Source organism: Rana temporaria, chromosome 2 (genome assembly GCF_905171775.1).
Source record: "Rana temporaria chromosome 2, aRanTem1.1, whole genome shotgun sequence".
NCBI lineage: Eukaryota > Metazoa > Chordata > Amphibia > Anura > Ranidae > Rana > Rana temporaria.
The window spans coordinates 98,494,248-98,510,000 of record NC_053490.1 but is presented as its reverse complement, the minus strand read 5'-3'; the positions used below and the strand labels follow the sequence as shown (position 1 = coordinate 98,510,000).

At 45.4% G+C, this 15,753-nt stretch overlaps 1 protein-coding gene across 1 annotated transcript in view; it reads left to right on the top strand.

Annotated features, from left to right (window-relative positions):
- The first annotated feature begins 13,852 nt into the window (after window positions 1-13,852).
- DDX10 (DEAD-box helicase 10) overlaps window positions 13,853-15,753 on the top strand; it is a 320,895-nt gene continuing 318,994 nt past the window's right edge. Inside the window, exon 1 of the mRNA XM_040340569.1 lies at window positions 13,853-14,335. Coding sequence (XP_040196503.1) covers window positions 13,868-14,335 — 468 coding nt within the window. The 5' untranslated portion in view covers window positions 13,853-13,867. The remainder of the gene's footprint in view (window positions 14,336-15,753) is intronic.

The following is a 15,753-nucleotide window of genomic DNA, read 5'->3' as shown; positions in this document are numbered from 1 at the left end:
AAGAATTGTTGGTCACACTGTGTATATTACAGGCGTGTTTTATAGCTTTCTATGAAGCTGCCTGAATGATATCCGCCATCTCCACCCAGCGAGTACACAGCTTGTTTTACACCATGTTAGGTAAACAGAGAAAGTAAATAGAGGTCAGAGCGTCTTGTTGTTCATTGCCTTAGCTATACACTGAAAATTCCTCAATACATCTCACTGGAATTTTATACCCAACCTTTAAAGGCCATGTAAACGTAGCATTTAATGTTTTCTTATTTTCTCACTTGTATTCTGTTTATACTTTTAAAATAATTTTGTTCTGTTCAGTAAGTGCAAAAAAACTCTTGATTCTGCCAATAATCTTATCATTTAGCATTGTACCCAGTTCTCTGTGAACTACAGAAACCCCCCATGTTATGAAGATTAGGAGAGTGTCCTGTGGTCCTAACACACCTACCCTAGCCTGCCGTAGGGTGACAATGCTGCTCCTCCATAAATTGAGTGCAGTGAGTGAGCGTTGTCACTAGGGATGTCCCGATACCACTTTTTTGAGACCGAGTACAAGTACCGATACTTTTTTTCAAGTACTCGCCGATACTGATTACCGATACTTTTTTTTAATGTCATGTGACAGTGGCAGTATTTTTATTTATTTTTTACAATTTTTTTTTTACAGTGATTTTTTTTTCTTTTTGGGGGAGTGGATTGTCAGTGTGTTTTTTTTTTTAATATTAATTGCAATTTTTTTTAATCAGCCCTGTTGGGGGTCCTTGGAGAGATATCAGGGGTCTTAACAGACCTCTGACATCTCCCCTTTAAGACAGAGAAAGGGACTAAGGACACAAATTCCCCAGTCCCTTTCTCAGCAGCCTCAGCTGAAATGAATAGAGAAGCTTCTCTCCATTCATAAACTGAAGCATCGTAAACACAGGTTACGATGCTCAGTTCTATGAATGGACAGAGTCAGTGATCACTGACTCTGTTCATTCTAAAAAGGTAAGAGCTCCTACCTCCGCTCTCCATCCTGACAGATTGAGGGTGGGAGAGCGGCACGGGGGGGGGGGGGGAGAGCTGCACAGACGGGGGAGAAGTCAGCACGGAGCACAGGGGATAAGGCGGCACGGAGCACGGGGGACAAGGCGGCATGGAGCAAGGGGGACAAGGCGGCGCGGAGCACGGGGACAAGGCGGCACGGAGCACGGGGAAAAGGCGGCACGGAGCACGGGGACAAGGCGGCACGGAGCACGGGGACAAGGCGGCACGGAGCACGGGGACAAGGCGGCACGGAGCACGGGGACAAGGCTGCATGGAGCACGGGGGACAAGGCGGCACGGGGACAAGGCGGCACGGAGCATGGGGGACAAAGACAGCACGGAGAAGACTTGCAACTCCCCTGCCGCACTGATCGCCCAGGTATCGGGTGAAGTATCGGAGCATTTCCCCAGAGTACAAGTATCAGGACATCCCTAGTTGTCACCCTAAGGCAGAAAGGGTTTTACTGGCAGGATCACCAAGTGAGAACCAATCCTGAAAAAAAGATGCAACCACCATATCTTCTCTTTGATGGTCTTCATGGGATCTTACTTCCACCCCCAAGGCCTAGTCACCCTGTTCCATTTCTATCACCGTATATACTGAAATGTGTATTGTACATGCATTTTAGGGGGCAATACACCACTTGCCGATCGCTTAAAGAGGTTGTATACTGCTGGACGTTTTTTTCTCCCTGCAAGGTAAAGTCATAATGTGTTATTGCATCGCATACTAGCACATTATGTGAAACTTACATTAAAATGAAGCTGTTCCAGCGCTGCAGCCACTTCAATCTTCACCAGTTTGCGGACTTCGGCTCTGTGATGGGCCAGAGCCGCGATGATGTCACTCATGAGCGGGAGCCACCATTCACGGCATAAGGGTCAGAAGGAACAGCACAGGCGATCATGCCTTTGAAGCGTATGCGCCAGTGATGTCACTGGCTGCATGTGATGTAAATATCTCCTAAATGGTGCACATTTAGGAGATATTTACACTACCTATAGGTAAGTCTTATTGTAGCGCCGGGTTACTTCCAAGTACCGGTGCTAATTGAAATTTAGAGTATAATCAGAGTGTAAGTGACTCTGATTCCAATTACAATCATTTAATTGGGGTCTCTGTTTCAGCTTGGCTGTGCTGTGGGCTCATTCTGTTGTGCCGGGGTGTTTTCTCACCCCGGTGCGGTAGGTGGCAGCAGTGGAGTTGAGGTTTGGGTGTTCTCTCCCAGCGGCCAATCAGGAGGCTTGGGCCTCGCTGGGCATGCTGGGAGAGGGTACTTATGGAACAGACACCATTTTGGCGGGGTCTTCTTCCGATGTGGCACCCACCTTCAGGGTGGCCACATCACGGCGCTCCGGCGTTATAGCCTACCTGGCCGGAGTGTGGGTGCTGTGCAGTGTTCCTGGCTACCGTACTCCTGACCCCTGCTCTATGTATTCTGGGCTATATGTTCTTTACTACTGGCCTCTGCACCCTGTACATTGGGCTGTAAATTTTTTTTACTCTTTGCCACTGTACTCTGTTTGCTGGGATGTATGCTACCTTTACTTCTAACTGCTACGGCTGCTGCATTGTACATGATGATGCAAGAGAGCTGCAACTGGCTGTTGTGCTAGGCTTGTTGGGAGGGAGGCTTTGCTGTTTTTTGTTTAATATAAAAATGTAATATAAAAAATGGCATTTAGACCCTAACACCCTCAGTGCTAAAACTATTATATTATATTATTGTCATGTACAGGTAAGACCAGACTGTGTGGACTGCAAAGAGAGAACCAAAACGCATGTGAAGTGAATAATAATTTATTAAGGAAAGTGAATATAAATAAACACACCACCAATCACAAACTATGTACAGTAAACCCACAACAAGACAGTGACCCAAAAACAGCAACAGCCAAACAAGTGAGAACACTAGAGGGGGTATACCAGAATCGTAAACGTTAGCCAGGCCAGGGTCATACACAGGGAATCAGCAGATGGGGAAGGGAATAGGAAAGGAAGAAGGTGGACGGGATCAGGATACAGAGCAGGGATGCAAGGGAACAGGAACAGGATAGGCTCAGGATCTGGATCGGGTACAGGCTTAGGATCAGGATAACAGGCTCGCAGGTCAGGGCACAAGGAGGATACCAAGGCAACTTGTGTGTGTGAGCTGCTGGGTATTTATACACATCTCCTGCAATCAGGTTCAGTTGATGCCTGACCGCAGGAGATAATGTCGGCTCCACACTGCTGGAAAGCACCTGCTGGTGGACACCGGTACTACCACCCACGGACCCAACAGTGCCACCAGCAGGTGAAACCCTTTACTACGGGTCCTGGCTGTTAGAAGACATTTGCTGGTGGACACCGGTACTACGATCCATAGAACCGACAGCGCCACCAATGGGTGAACCCTTTCCTGACAATTACATTTATTTATTACAGGCACTTATACAGCGCAAGTTACATTATATTATATTTTATTATATGAGGTGCTATCAGAACGTTTTGAGACTAGCTCTGTTTACAAGAAAGTTCTTTATTTATCTAAGTTTACACATTAACACCTTCAAAATGGCCCCCTTGCACAGGAATACAGCACTCCCAGCATTCCTGCCACTTCTGGAATGTCTCCGACAAGTCTTCTTTTCGAAGCGTGTTAAGCCCCTCCTGCAAATCGCGCTGGATCTCCGCAATGGTGTCAAAACGGCAACCCTTGAGCTGGATCGTCTCGAAGAGAGCGAAGTCCACAGGAGCGAAATCTGGCAAGTAGGGTGGGTGCGAAAGTGAGATCATGTTGTTCCAGGCGAGAAACTCACGTGTGAGGAGAGCTCTGTGACAGGATGCATTGTTGTCATGGAGCAGGCGTGGTAAAGCACGTGGTCAGAATGGCACCAGTTGCACAGCTCCTGATGTAGACAGGATGATGGTTTTTGGCACACTGACTTATGAACGTTGTTGCTCCCTGTGACTTTGTGTGTAGCCTTGTGCTGCCATCTGTTGGCGTGTTACAAAACTAGTCTCAAAACTTTTTGATACCACCTCGTATTATGAATACTATTGAAAGCTATTGCCGGTGGATTTACTCGTAGGTCAGCCGTATCTTCACTGATATTGTATATGTGAGATTTGATGGCTGTTTTCCAGCAGCTGCACTCACCTGGTGCACATTCACCTGATTATAAATAGGGTGTATGTGACTGTAGAATGCAGGTCAAATGCTATGGATTCTCACATGGGTGAAAATGTATTAATTACTGTACTTACTGGGAAAATTGATAAATACACCCTGTAGTCTCTTTATGCCCCCAACGTGGCTCCCAAACAAAATTGAAGGCTTTTTTCTCCCCACAAATAGAGCTTTCTTTTGGTGGTATTTGATCACCTCTGTGGTTTTAATTTTTTGCGCTATAAACAAAAAAAGAGCGTAAATTTTGAAAAAAATGTAAGATTTTTTACTTTTTGCTATAATAAATATCCCTAAAAAATATATAAAAAAAATGTTTTTCTCAGTTTAGGCCGATATGTATTCTTCTACATATTTTCGGTAAAAAAAAAAATCGCAATAAGCGTACAGTACGGACCAAAAGTTTGGACACCACTTCTCAATCAAAGAGTTTTCTTTATTTTCATGACTATGAGAATTGTAGATTCACACTGAAGGCATCAAAACTATGAATTAACACATGTGGAATTATACATAACAAAAAAGTGTGAAACGACTGAAAATATATTTCATATTCTAGGTTCTTCAAAGTAGCCACCTTTTGCAGCAGACACATCTCTAGAACTGTTAAGAGGAGATTGTGTGAATCAGGCCTTCATGGTAGAATATCTAGGAAACCACTGCTAAAGAAAGGAAACAAGCAGAAGAGACTTGTTTTGGGCTAAAGAACACAAGGAATGGACATTAGACCAGTGGAAATCTGTGCTTTGGTCTGATGAGTCCAAACTTGAGATCTTTGGTTCCAACCCCCGTGTCTTTGTGCGACGCAGAAAAGGTGAACGGATGGGCTCTACATGCCTGGTTCCCACCGTGAAGCATGGAGGAGGAGGTGTGATGGTGTGGGGGTGCTTTGCTGGTGACATTTTGGGGATGTAATCAAAATTGAAGGCATACTGAACCAGCATGGCTACCACAGCATCTTGCAGCGGCATGCTATTCCATCCGGTTTGCGTTTAGTTGGACCATCATTTATTTTTCCAACAGGACAATGACCCCAAACACACCTCCAGGCTGTGTAAGGGCTATTTGACCAAGAAGGAGAGTGATGGGGTGCTGCGCCAGGTGACTATCTCTTGAAGCTCATCAAGAGAATGCCAAGAGTGTGCCAAGCAGTAATCAAAGCAAAAGGTGGCTACTTTGAAGAACCTAGAATATGAGATATATTTTATTTATTTTTATATTTAGTTTTGATGCCTTCAGTGTGAATCTACAATTTTCATAGTCATGAAAATAAAGAAAACTCTTTGAATGAGAAGGTGTGTCCAAACTTTTGGTCTGTACTGTATATTGATTGGTTTGCGCAAAAGTTATAACATCTACAAAATAGGGGATAGTTTTATGGTATTTTTATTAATATTTTTTTTTTACTAGTTATGGTGGCGATGTGCGATTTCTATTGTGACTGCGACACTTTTGACGCTATTTTTGGACCATTGTCATTTATACAGGGATCAGTGCTATAAAAATGCACTGATTACTGTGTAAATTACACTGGCAGGGAAGGGGTAACCACTAGGGGGTGAGGAAGGGGTTAAGTGTGTCCTAGGGAATGACTCTAACTGTGTGGGGGCTGGGCTACATGTGACTGTTCTGCAGCTCAGTGACATGATCGTGGGACACCAGCGGACATCGAGTCCGCGGGTCCTGCGAGCATGGTCATGGAGCTTACGGCGGGGGGTGCCTGACATTGGCGGGAATTTCAAAGCAACGTACCCATACGTTGCTTTGTGCACACCAGCCATTCTGCCGACCTATATGTACTGACGGCGGTCAGCAAGTGGTTAGACTGGGTGATAGATTTTTTGTTTGGTCATAAAAGGGAGGAGTCCTGTTAGTATGATTAAACAGTAGGAAGAGTGAGAAGTACAGTAAATGCTAAGTATTTTTTTGGCATGTTCTTTGTTTAAAATCTTCTGTTACAATCACATTGTATGTAGTTTTGTACTGTATGTCATAAATGTATTATATTAAATATGTTCTATGTCAGTTAGGAGACTGAATACATTCTAACTATATAGACATGAATATTAGAGGAAACATGCTATGAAAGACATGGATGTTGTCTGTGTATTTTCTTATCGCACATTTATGTGGCCTCCACCCATCAACTCTGATCACAGTGACCAGAGCTATACCAGCTCCCTTCACAGGGTGTGTACCAGCAACAGGAAAAGTCAGCAATCAGATCATCGGAATGGCATATGTCACTTGGAAACAGAACATTTTTTTATCCTGATACAAAACTGGATTTGCCCGCCTTCAAGCACAAAGACCATAAAGTCAATTTTCTTATCAGTGTCTGCAGCCTATCAATTCTATGTCTGTGCAATAATCAACGACTGCATTTAAAAATGTATTATTCTGTCTGGGCTTTTGTAAAAAAAAACAAAAAATCTTGTGCTTATGTTATCAACTGATTTGGAAATATTATCACATTCTATCACCTATATACTACTTAAAGGGGTTTACAACTTTGTTTTTTTACTAAAGGTTTTAACCACTTAACCCCCGGACCATATTGCTGCCCAAAGACCAGAGCACTTTTTGCGATTCGGGACTGCGCCGCTTTAACTGACAATTGCGCAGTCGTGCGACGTGGCTCCCAAACAAAATTGGCGTCCTTTTTTTCCCACAAATAGAGCTTTCTTTTGGTGGTATTTGATCACCTCTGCGGTTTTTATTTTTTGCGCTATAAACAAAAATACAGCGACAATTTTGAAAAAAAATTAATATTTTTTACTTTTTGCTGTAATAAATATCCCCCAAAAATATATAAAAAACATTTTTTTTCCTCAGTTTAGGCCGATACATATTCTTCTACATATTTTTCGTAAAGCGGACGTATAGCTACGGGCTCTCGCCCAGGAGAGCCGACCTGCCGCCGTATAATGACGGTGGCCGGTCGGCTAGTAGTTAACCGTGTGATTGCTTATCTAATATCCCAAGCGTCTACATCCCTGCTATGCACTTCATTCCCTAAATGATGTCCAGCTCATTGCAGACTCTCTGCCTCCATATGCTGCAGATTTCCCTGTACTGTCCACAGGAGCTTCTCTTGCAGGTCCCCTGCTGTCCACACTATGTTCTATGGAAGCTCTACACACTACTCTACTCTGCTGTATCTTATTTTGTACTGCTCATTCCGCTGCTCCAAACATTGGTGTTCACAGTCTATTGCATTAGGGGGTGCAACCCAAAGCTCAAACACACACTACTGATAACTCACGATGTTCATTCAGAAAGGGAGGGGATGGTCAATTACATATTTACCGGCACCTTCCTCCACTCATCCTAAAACATCCTTGCAGCAACAGCTGGCGGGAGAGAAGGGAAGCTGTTAGCACTGCAGGGGGAAGGGAGGAGCCAGGGAAGTAGGGGGAATCAGTGCTGAAAAGGGTGATTAGGGTGTGCCTGGGCGATGTATAGTAGCCCATGATGCTTTACCTTTGCAGGGAAACAAAGAGGAAGTAAACCCATCAGGGTTTACTTCCTCTTTAAATTATAGTGGTTGATTCACCTGCAGTGAACGTTTTATGCATATCTTTTTTGTCTACCATGCCATCCAGCATACTAGCGTAAGCTACAGTATGCCTTTATTTTATTTTTTTTGCGCCGTACTCACAGTTTAATCCATTAGTTAAGTTTCAGACTCCCCGCGGGGAGTAGGCGTTCCTATGAAGAGGGGAACATGATTGACGGCCGGCTATGGCGCTTCACGCTTCCCGAAAATAGCCGAAATAGGACTTGGCTCTTCACGGCGCCTGCGCAGTTAGCTCCTAGTCTGTGCGCAGGCGCCGTATAGCGCCGTGAAGAGCCGAGTCCTACTCCGGCTATTTTCGGGAAGCGTGACGCGCCATAGCCGTCCGTCAATCATGTTCCCCTCTTCATAGAAACGCCTACTCCCCGCGGGGAGTCTGAAACTTAACTAATGGATTAAACTGTGAGTACGGCGCAAAAAAAATAAATAAAGGCATACTGTAGCTCACTCTAGTATGCTGGATGGCATGGTAGAAACTTGTTTTTTAGGGTGAACCTCCGCTTTAATTTCTTATGATGTTGACTAAACCACCAATGTATTATGCATTTGTTTAGAAAAAATTCCTAGCTTAGATGTACATTTATACGATTCTCCTTAACCACTTCAAAAGGGGCACTTTTACCCCCTTCCTGCTCAGGCCAATTTTCAGCTTTCAGTGCTGTCACACTTTGAATGACAATTGCAACACTGTACCCATATAAAATGTTTATTGTCTTGTTCACACAGATAGAGCTTTCTTTTGGTGGTATTTAATCACCACTGGGTTCTTTATTTTTTGCTAAAGTTGTCTTTGTTTTTGTTATAAAATGTAGCAAATAAAGATTCTTTCTTCATGAACTTAGGCCAAAATGTATTTTGCTACATTTCTTTGGTGAAAATAACCCAAATCGGTGTATAACATTTAGAGAGTCCACAAACGATGGTATATATCTGAAAATTGATCGATCCTGATGTACTGACGGCCTATGTCAATTATTGGCATGTCTCCCTTTTGTAGAGATGTCACTTCGATCTCTGTAATAACAGGAAGTGATGCACAATCTCCCCAATGGGTAATTATTTTTAGTAGAGCAAGGAAGGATTAGACCTCTGAAGCCCTGTACACACGATCAGTCCATCCGATGAGAACGGTCTGATGGACCGTTTTCATCCGTTAACCGATGAAGCTGACTGATGGTCAGTCGTGCCTACACACCATCAGTTAAAAAACCGATCTTGTCAGAACGCGGTGACGTAAAACACAACGACGTGCTGAAAAAAAACGAAGTTCAATGCTTCCAAGCATGCGTCGACTTGATTCTGAGCATGTGTGGATTTTTAACCGATTGACGTGCCTACAAACGATCGTTTTTTTTTCCGGTTAGGTATCCATCGGTTAAATTTAAAACAAGATTGTTTTTTTTTAACCTATGGATAAATAACCGATGGCGCCCACTCACGATCGGTTTGGACCGATGAAAACGGTCCAACAGACTGTTCTCATCGGTTTAACAATCGTGTGTACGCGGCCTTACAGTGTTTTTATTCAGGTAAATAATAGAAAGGAGAGATGGGACTTTTAGGCCCCTTTCACATGGGGCGAATCAGTAATGATCCGCCTCCGTATGCTCCCTATGCTCAGCGGGGATCGCTCCGTTGATCCCTGCTGAGCCGGCGGATGACAGGGCAGTCCCCGCACACTGTGCAGGGACCGCCCTGTCTTTTTTCCACTCTCCCCTATGGGGGGACTTTTAGGCCCCTTTTACATGGGGCGAATCAGTAATGATCCGCCTCCGTATGCTCCCTATGCTCAGCAGGGATCGCTCCGTTGATCCCTGCTGAGCCGGCGGATGACAGGGCAGTCCCCGCACACTGTGCAGGGACCGCCCTGTCTTTTTTCCACTCTCCCCTATGGGGGGACTTTTAGGCCCCTTTTACATGGGGCGAATCAGTAATGATCCGCCTCCGTATGCTCCCTATGCTCAGCGGGGATCGCTCCGTTGATCCCTGCTGAGCCGGCGGATGACAGGGCAGTCCCCGCACACTGTGCAGAGACCGCCCTGTCTTTTTTCCGCTCTCCCCTATGGGGGGATCGGATGAACATGGACCGTATGTCCGTGTTCATCTGATCCGCAGACGAAAGGAAAAATAGTGTTTTCTTCCGTCTGCAAAATCGGATCTTTGCGGAGGCGGACGAGATCGGGTGTCAGCGGTTATTCATCCGCTGACACCCGCAATCTCATTGGGACCAATGTATGTCCCTTTTTCATCCGCAAACGGGATGAAAGAAGCCAAAAACACAACATAAATATATCAAAATGTATTTAAACATAGTTAAAATCAACATAGTATCATCGTACAATATCCATGCGATTAAAGGAAATGGCTGTGGCCTGCGATTAGAGAGGTATTCCCACACGGGAGCACATTGAGGACTGATGACAATTTGGTAATACTCCTGTGAAGTGCATCTATATTGATGGCTATGGAAATATAATTGAATCCCCAGGGATCTATACCATTTCTCAAGCAACCAATGATCCTCTGGTGTTGTATATACCGACAGGCCTATCTTGGAATCTCTGTATCCTCCTCTGTGGTTTCACCAAATATATCTCACATATCTAATATTTTCAGTGATTACATATGCAGTCCTGTCAAAAGACTCCTGAAGAAGCCATTGTTTGGCGAAACATGTAGAGCTGACGGTCCTTGTTCATCCGATCCCCCCATAGAGGAGAGCATAGATCTGACAGGGCGGTGCCTGTACAGTGTGCGGGGACCACCCTGCCATCTGCCGGCTCAGCGGGGATCAATGGAGCGATCCCCGCTGAGCAAGCGGGTGTTAACGGTACGGATCCTTAAAGGATCCGTACGTCTGAAAGGGGCCTTAGTGTAACATTTCAGTTATCAAGACAATGTAGTGATGTTATTCTAGCTATCATCAATAACAATCATATATAATCAAGATAGGAGAATATAAAAGGTAATATTTAGTTATAGCGAAAATGGAAGAAGATGGCATTTGCTTGATATAGCGAGTCAAAATAAGGACTCCACAATTCTGGAGATAATCCATGTGCTACAATGTAAGGTCATGGCTCCGCATGCAGTCACCCCTGGGATGTTGTATTGTGATACTTGACCTAGGTTAGTGTCATTGAATACACAACATACACTGCTCTATACCTTCTACTGCCCTCTAGTGCATGTGTTCTGAACATATTCCCTCTAAGCAGCTCTTTTTTCTGTAGTCTTGTTACAGTGTTTTTGTCATAGATAGTGAATGTGATCAACTTAAAGTGGTATTAAACCCACAGACAATAACTGAAGATATTGCAGCTGCCAATTCCTAGATGTGGTGGCTATATTCATTTCTTAGGCGTTTTTTTTACACCAATGCTGGGGGTTATTATTATGCTCACTGACACCAATGCTGGGGGTTATTATTATGCTCACTGACACCAATGCTGGGGGTTATTATTGTGGTCACTGACACCAATGCTGGGGGTTATTATGCTCACTGACACCAATGCTGGGGACTATTATTGTGCTCACTCTCAGTGATGGCGTCCTCACAATGCTGGACTAGTACTGAACATGTGACAGCTCAGGACAAGACTGTATATGATGTCTGTGAAAACATCCTGCTGATCTCACTGTTCTATCTACATCCTATGCATAATAATGATTATTAAAGAGGAGGTTCCATTAAAAAAAAATACAAAATAAAAGTCAGCAGCTACTAACACTGGAGCTGCTGACTTTTAATAAGGACACTTACCTGTCCTAGCCGCCAACGATGTCAGCCCCCGCCGAGGCCGATCCTCGCAGCTCCAAGCGCCGCCATCCACAGTAAGGGAAACAGGCAGTGAAGCCGTACGGCTTCACTACCCATTTCCTACTGCGCATGCGCGAGCAGCGCGGCGCTTTGTGAATGGGCCGGCTGCTTTCTGGGACACACACAGTTCCCAGAATGCAGCGCGCCCCATTCACAAGAAGACGCCCAGTGTAGGAGGAGGAAGAGAATCCACCGCGGACGATGAAGAGACAGATTCGGCACTTCCGCATAGCAATAGCTATTTAGGGTGAGTAAATTTTATTTTTTTTAGGTTTTTGGTGATTTTTTTTTTTTTTTTGGTGGAACCTCCACTTTAAAGACACCCAGGATACTGGGGCTATTATTGTGGTCACTGACACCAATACTGGGGCTATTATTGTGGTCACTGACACCAATACTGGGGCTATTATTGTGGTCACTGACACCAATACTGGGGCTATTATTGTGGTCACTTACACCAATGCTGAGGGTTATTATTGCGGTCACTTACACCAATGCTTTGGGTTATTGTGCTCACTGAGAATAATGCTGGGGGTTATTTTTTGTGGTCACTGACACCAATGCTGGGGGTTATTATTGTGTCCAATGAAACCAATGCTGGGGGTTATTATTGTGCCTACTGAGACCAATGCTGGGGGTTATTATTGTGCTCACTGAGACCAATGCTGGTTTTTTTATTGTGCTCACTGCGACCAATGCTGGGGGTTATTATTGTGCTCACTGACACCAATGCTGGGGGTTATTATTGTGCTCGCTGAGACCAATCCTGGGGGTTATTACTGTGGTCAATTACACCAATGCTGGGGGTTATTGTGGTACCTGACCCTAATACTGGGGGTTATTATTGTGGTCACTGACACCAATGCGGGGGGGGGGGTATTATTATGGTCACTGACACCAATGCCGGGGGTTATTGTGCTTTCTGACACCAATGCTGGGGGTTATTATTGTGGTCACGGACACCAATGCTGGGCATAATTATTGTGCTCACTGACAGCAATGCTGGGGGTTACTATTGTGCTCACTGACAGCAATGCTGGGGGTTACTATTGTGCTCACTGACAGCAATGCTGGGGATTATTATTGTGCTCACTGATACCAATGCTGGGGGTTATTATTGTGGTCACTGACACCAATGCTGGGGGTTATTATTGTGGTCACTGACACCAATGCTGGGGGTTATTATTGTGTCCAATGAAACCAATGCTGGGGGTTATTATTGTGCTCACTGACACCAATGCTGGGGGTTATTATTGTGTCCAATGAAACCAATGCTGGGGGTTATTATTGTGCTCACTGACACCAATGCTGGGGGTTATTATTGTGCTCTCTGACACCAATGCTGGGGGTTATTATTGTGCTCACTGACACCAATGCTGGGGGTTATTATTGTGCTCTCTGACACCAATGCTGGGGGTTATTATTGTGCCTACTGAGACCAATGCTGGGGGTTATTATTGTGCTCACTGAGACCAATGCTGGGGGTTAATATTGTGCTCACTGAGACCAATGCTGGGGGTAATTATTGTGCTCACCGCGACCAATGTTGGGGGTTATTATTGTGGTCACTGACACCAATGCTGGGAGTTATTATTGTGGTCACTGAGACCAATCCTAGGGGTTATTACTGTGGTCACTTACACCAATGCTGGGGGTTATTGCGGTCACTGACCCTAATTCTGGGGGTTATTATTGTGGTCACTGACACCAATGCGGGGGGGGGGGTATTATTATGGTCACTGACATCAATGCCGGGGGTTATTGTGCTCACTGACACCAATGCTGGGGGTTACTATTGTGCTCACTGACACCAATGCTGGGCATAATTATTGTGCTCACTGACACCAATGCTGGGGGTTACTATTGTGCTCACTGACACAAATGCTGGGGGTTACTATTGTGCTCACTGACACCAATGCTGGGGGTTATTATTGTGCTCACTGACACCAATGCTGGGGGTTATTATTGTGGTCACTGACACCAATGCTGGGCATAATTATTGTGCTCACTGACACCAATGCTGGGGGTTACTATTGTGCTCACTGACACCAATGCTGGGGGTTACTATTGTGCTCACTGACACCAATGCTGGGGGTTATTATTGTGGTCACTGACACCAATGCTGGGGGTTACTATTGTGGTCACTGACACCAATGCTGGGGGTTATTGTTGTGATCACTGAGACCAATTTTATCTTCAGTTTGCATTGCAGTAAAATGCAGCAGGACTGAAGTTTTAAGATATTGAGATGTTTTCCAGCCTGTACATTGTGAACGGGATGGCTAACTTGATGCAATGGACATCATGGCAGGAAGACCGTGCTGCTATTGTGGATGTGTTGAAGCTGACCACCACTGACTGCATCACTCGGAGTCTTTACCAATCATTATTTTGCATTGGATGTAGACAGCGGGCTCCTCTCAGAGACAGTCCTGTCACGTGCTCAGTACGGGTCCCGCACTGGGAGGACGTCATCAGTGCGCGCCTCGCCCATGTGTCTGTGTGTACAGGAAGACGAAGAGAGATCAGGGAGATCAGCATGGGGGAACCGGACAGCCTGCAGGAGAAGAAGAAGCAACCGTCGCTGTTCAATAATAGGAATGACCCGGTAAAGAACTTCGAGAAGTGGAAGAAGAAATACACCAAGAAGAAGGAGAAGTGTAAGATCACCAGGAAGCAGAACAGGACGCCTGAATGGCAGACAGAGAGGGAGACCATCAGCCGGCTGGTGCAGCGCTACACCGAGGTAATGTGTACACAGGAGGAGGATAGATGAGCCCTCAGAGCTCCTTCTTCCCTCAGGGGGCTCCTCATCACCCCAGGGGGCTCCTCATCACCTCGGGGGCTCCTCATCACCCCAGGGGGCTCCTCATCACCCCAGGGGGCTCCTCATCACCTCAGGGGGCTCCTCATCACCTCCACTAGTTCTGTCCCACTGTCTGCACTCACCCTTTCATTTGAAGGAGTTCTCCACATTAAACCTTCATTTAGTTTATAACCTGAAAGAAAAGATTGAGTACTGTCCTGAAAGAAAACCTCCAATTAAAGTAATAACAGTTATTTTTTTTGAGGGAGGGGCTAAAATAAAAAATGTGTTATACTTACCTGCTCTGTGCTGCTATATTGCACAGAGCGCTCTTACCTCCTCTTTAGAACTCCCCACTGGAACTGTCCCCTCCTACTTTCTTTGATTGCCCTGACAGCAGGCCCTGTGCAATGGAGTCCCCCATCCCCTGTGGGTGCTCCTGATCCAGCCTATGTGGACGCACAGCTAAGCCACAGCCTCACTCCCCCTTTACAGGAGTTTGACTGACAGAAGCAGGAGCCTATGGCTGGCAGTGTCTCCTGTGAGCCCGGGGAGAGTGGTGCTGGAGCGGTCAGAGGAGTCAGGTAAGTGTTTAGAGATGGGGGCAGGATGGGTAGAAACAAGTTTTTTTTTTTCTTTAATGCAGAGAATGCATTGATGTGTAAATTCACCTTTTACAAATAAAATCTAAAGTGACCCAATGCCGGACCTCCTCCCCAGCCCTGGTCTTTGCTGTATTTACCTCCCACAATCCTGAGCTGTCAAGACTCCTCCAAGCCACCTTAAGGTCCGGGAATTTGAAATCCTCACTGCTTTCTCTCCTCTCTGTGCAGCGCTGCTAGTGATGGTGCTGACCAATTGGTCATTACTTGCAGCACTGGATGGAGAGGAGAGAAAGCGGCAGGAATTTCAAATTCCTGGACCTTAACCTTCTTAGCGGCATTCCCGAGTGTGGCCCCGGTGTGAATTTTCCATACCAAGAGCGGTAACCCTGAGCCACACTCGGGATTGCATCGCAGTATACAGGGAAAGTAACATACCTTATCCCCAGGATCCTGCGATGTCTTCCGTCCGATGCTCTGTATGCTGGGCTCCGTTCCCTGCGAGCGGCATGATGCACAGGAACGGAGCCTGGTGGGAAATTCAAAAAGTGCAAAACACATACAGTACACTGAATGAATAGTGTCCTTCGCACTACTGTGAGTAATGTCACCAAAATAGAACAATAAGTGAAAATGCAGCAAAAACTAGTGGTGATTACAATGCACACAAACAGGGGTACATAAATTAATGAATTGATGTAAAGGGACACTTTTTGGGTGCCATAAACAATCTCCAGTTTCCATGCAGAAAGAACA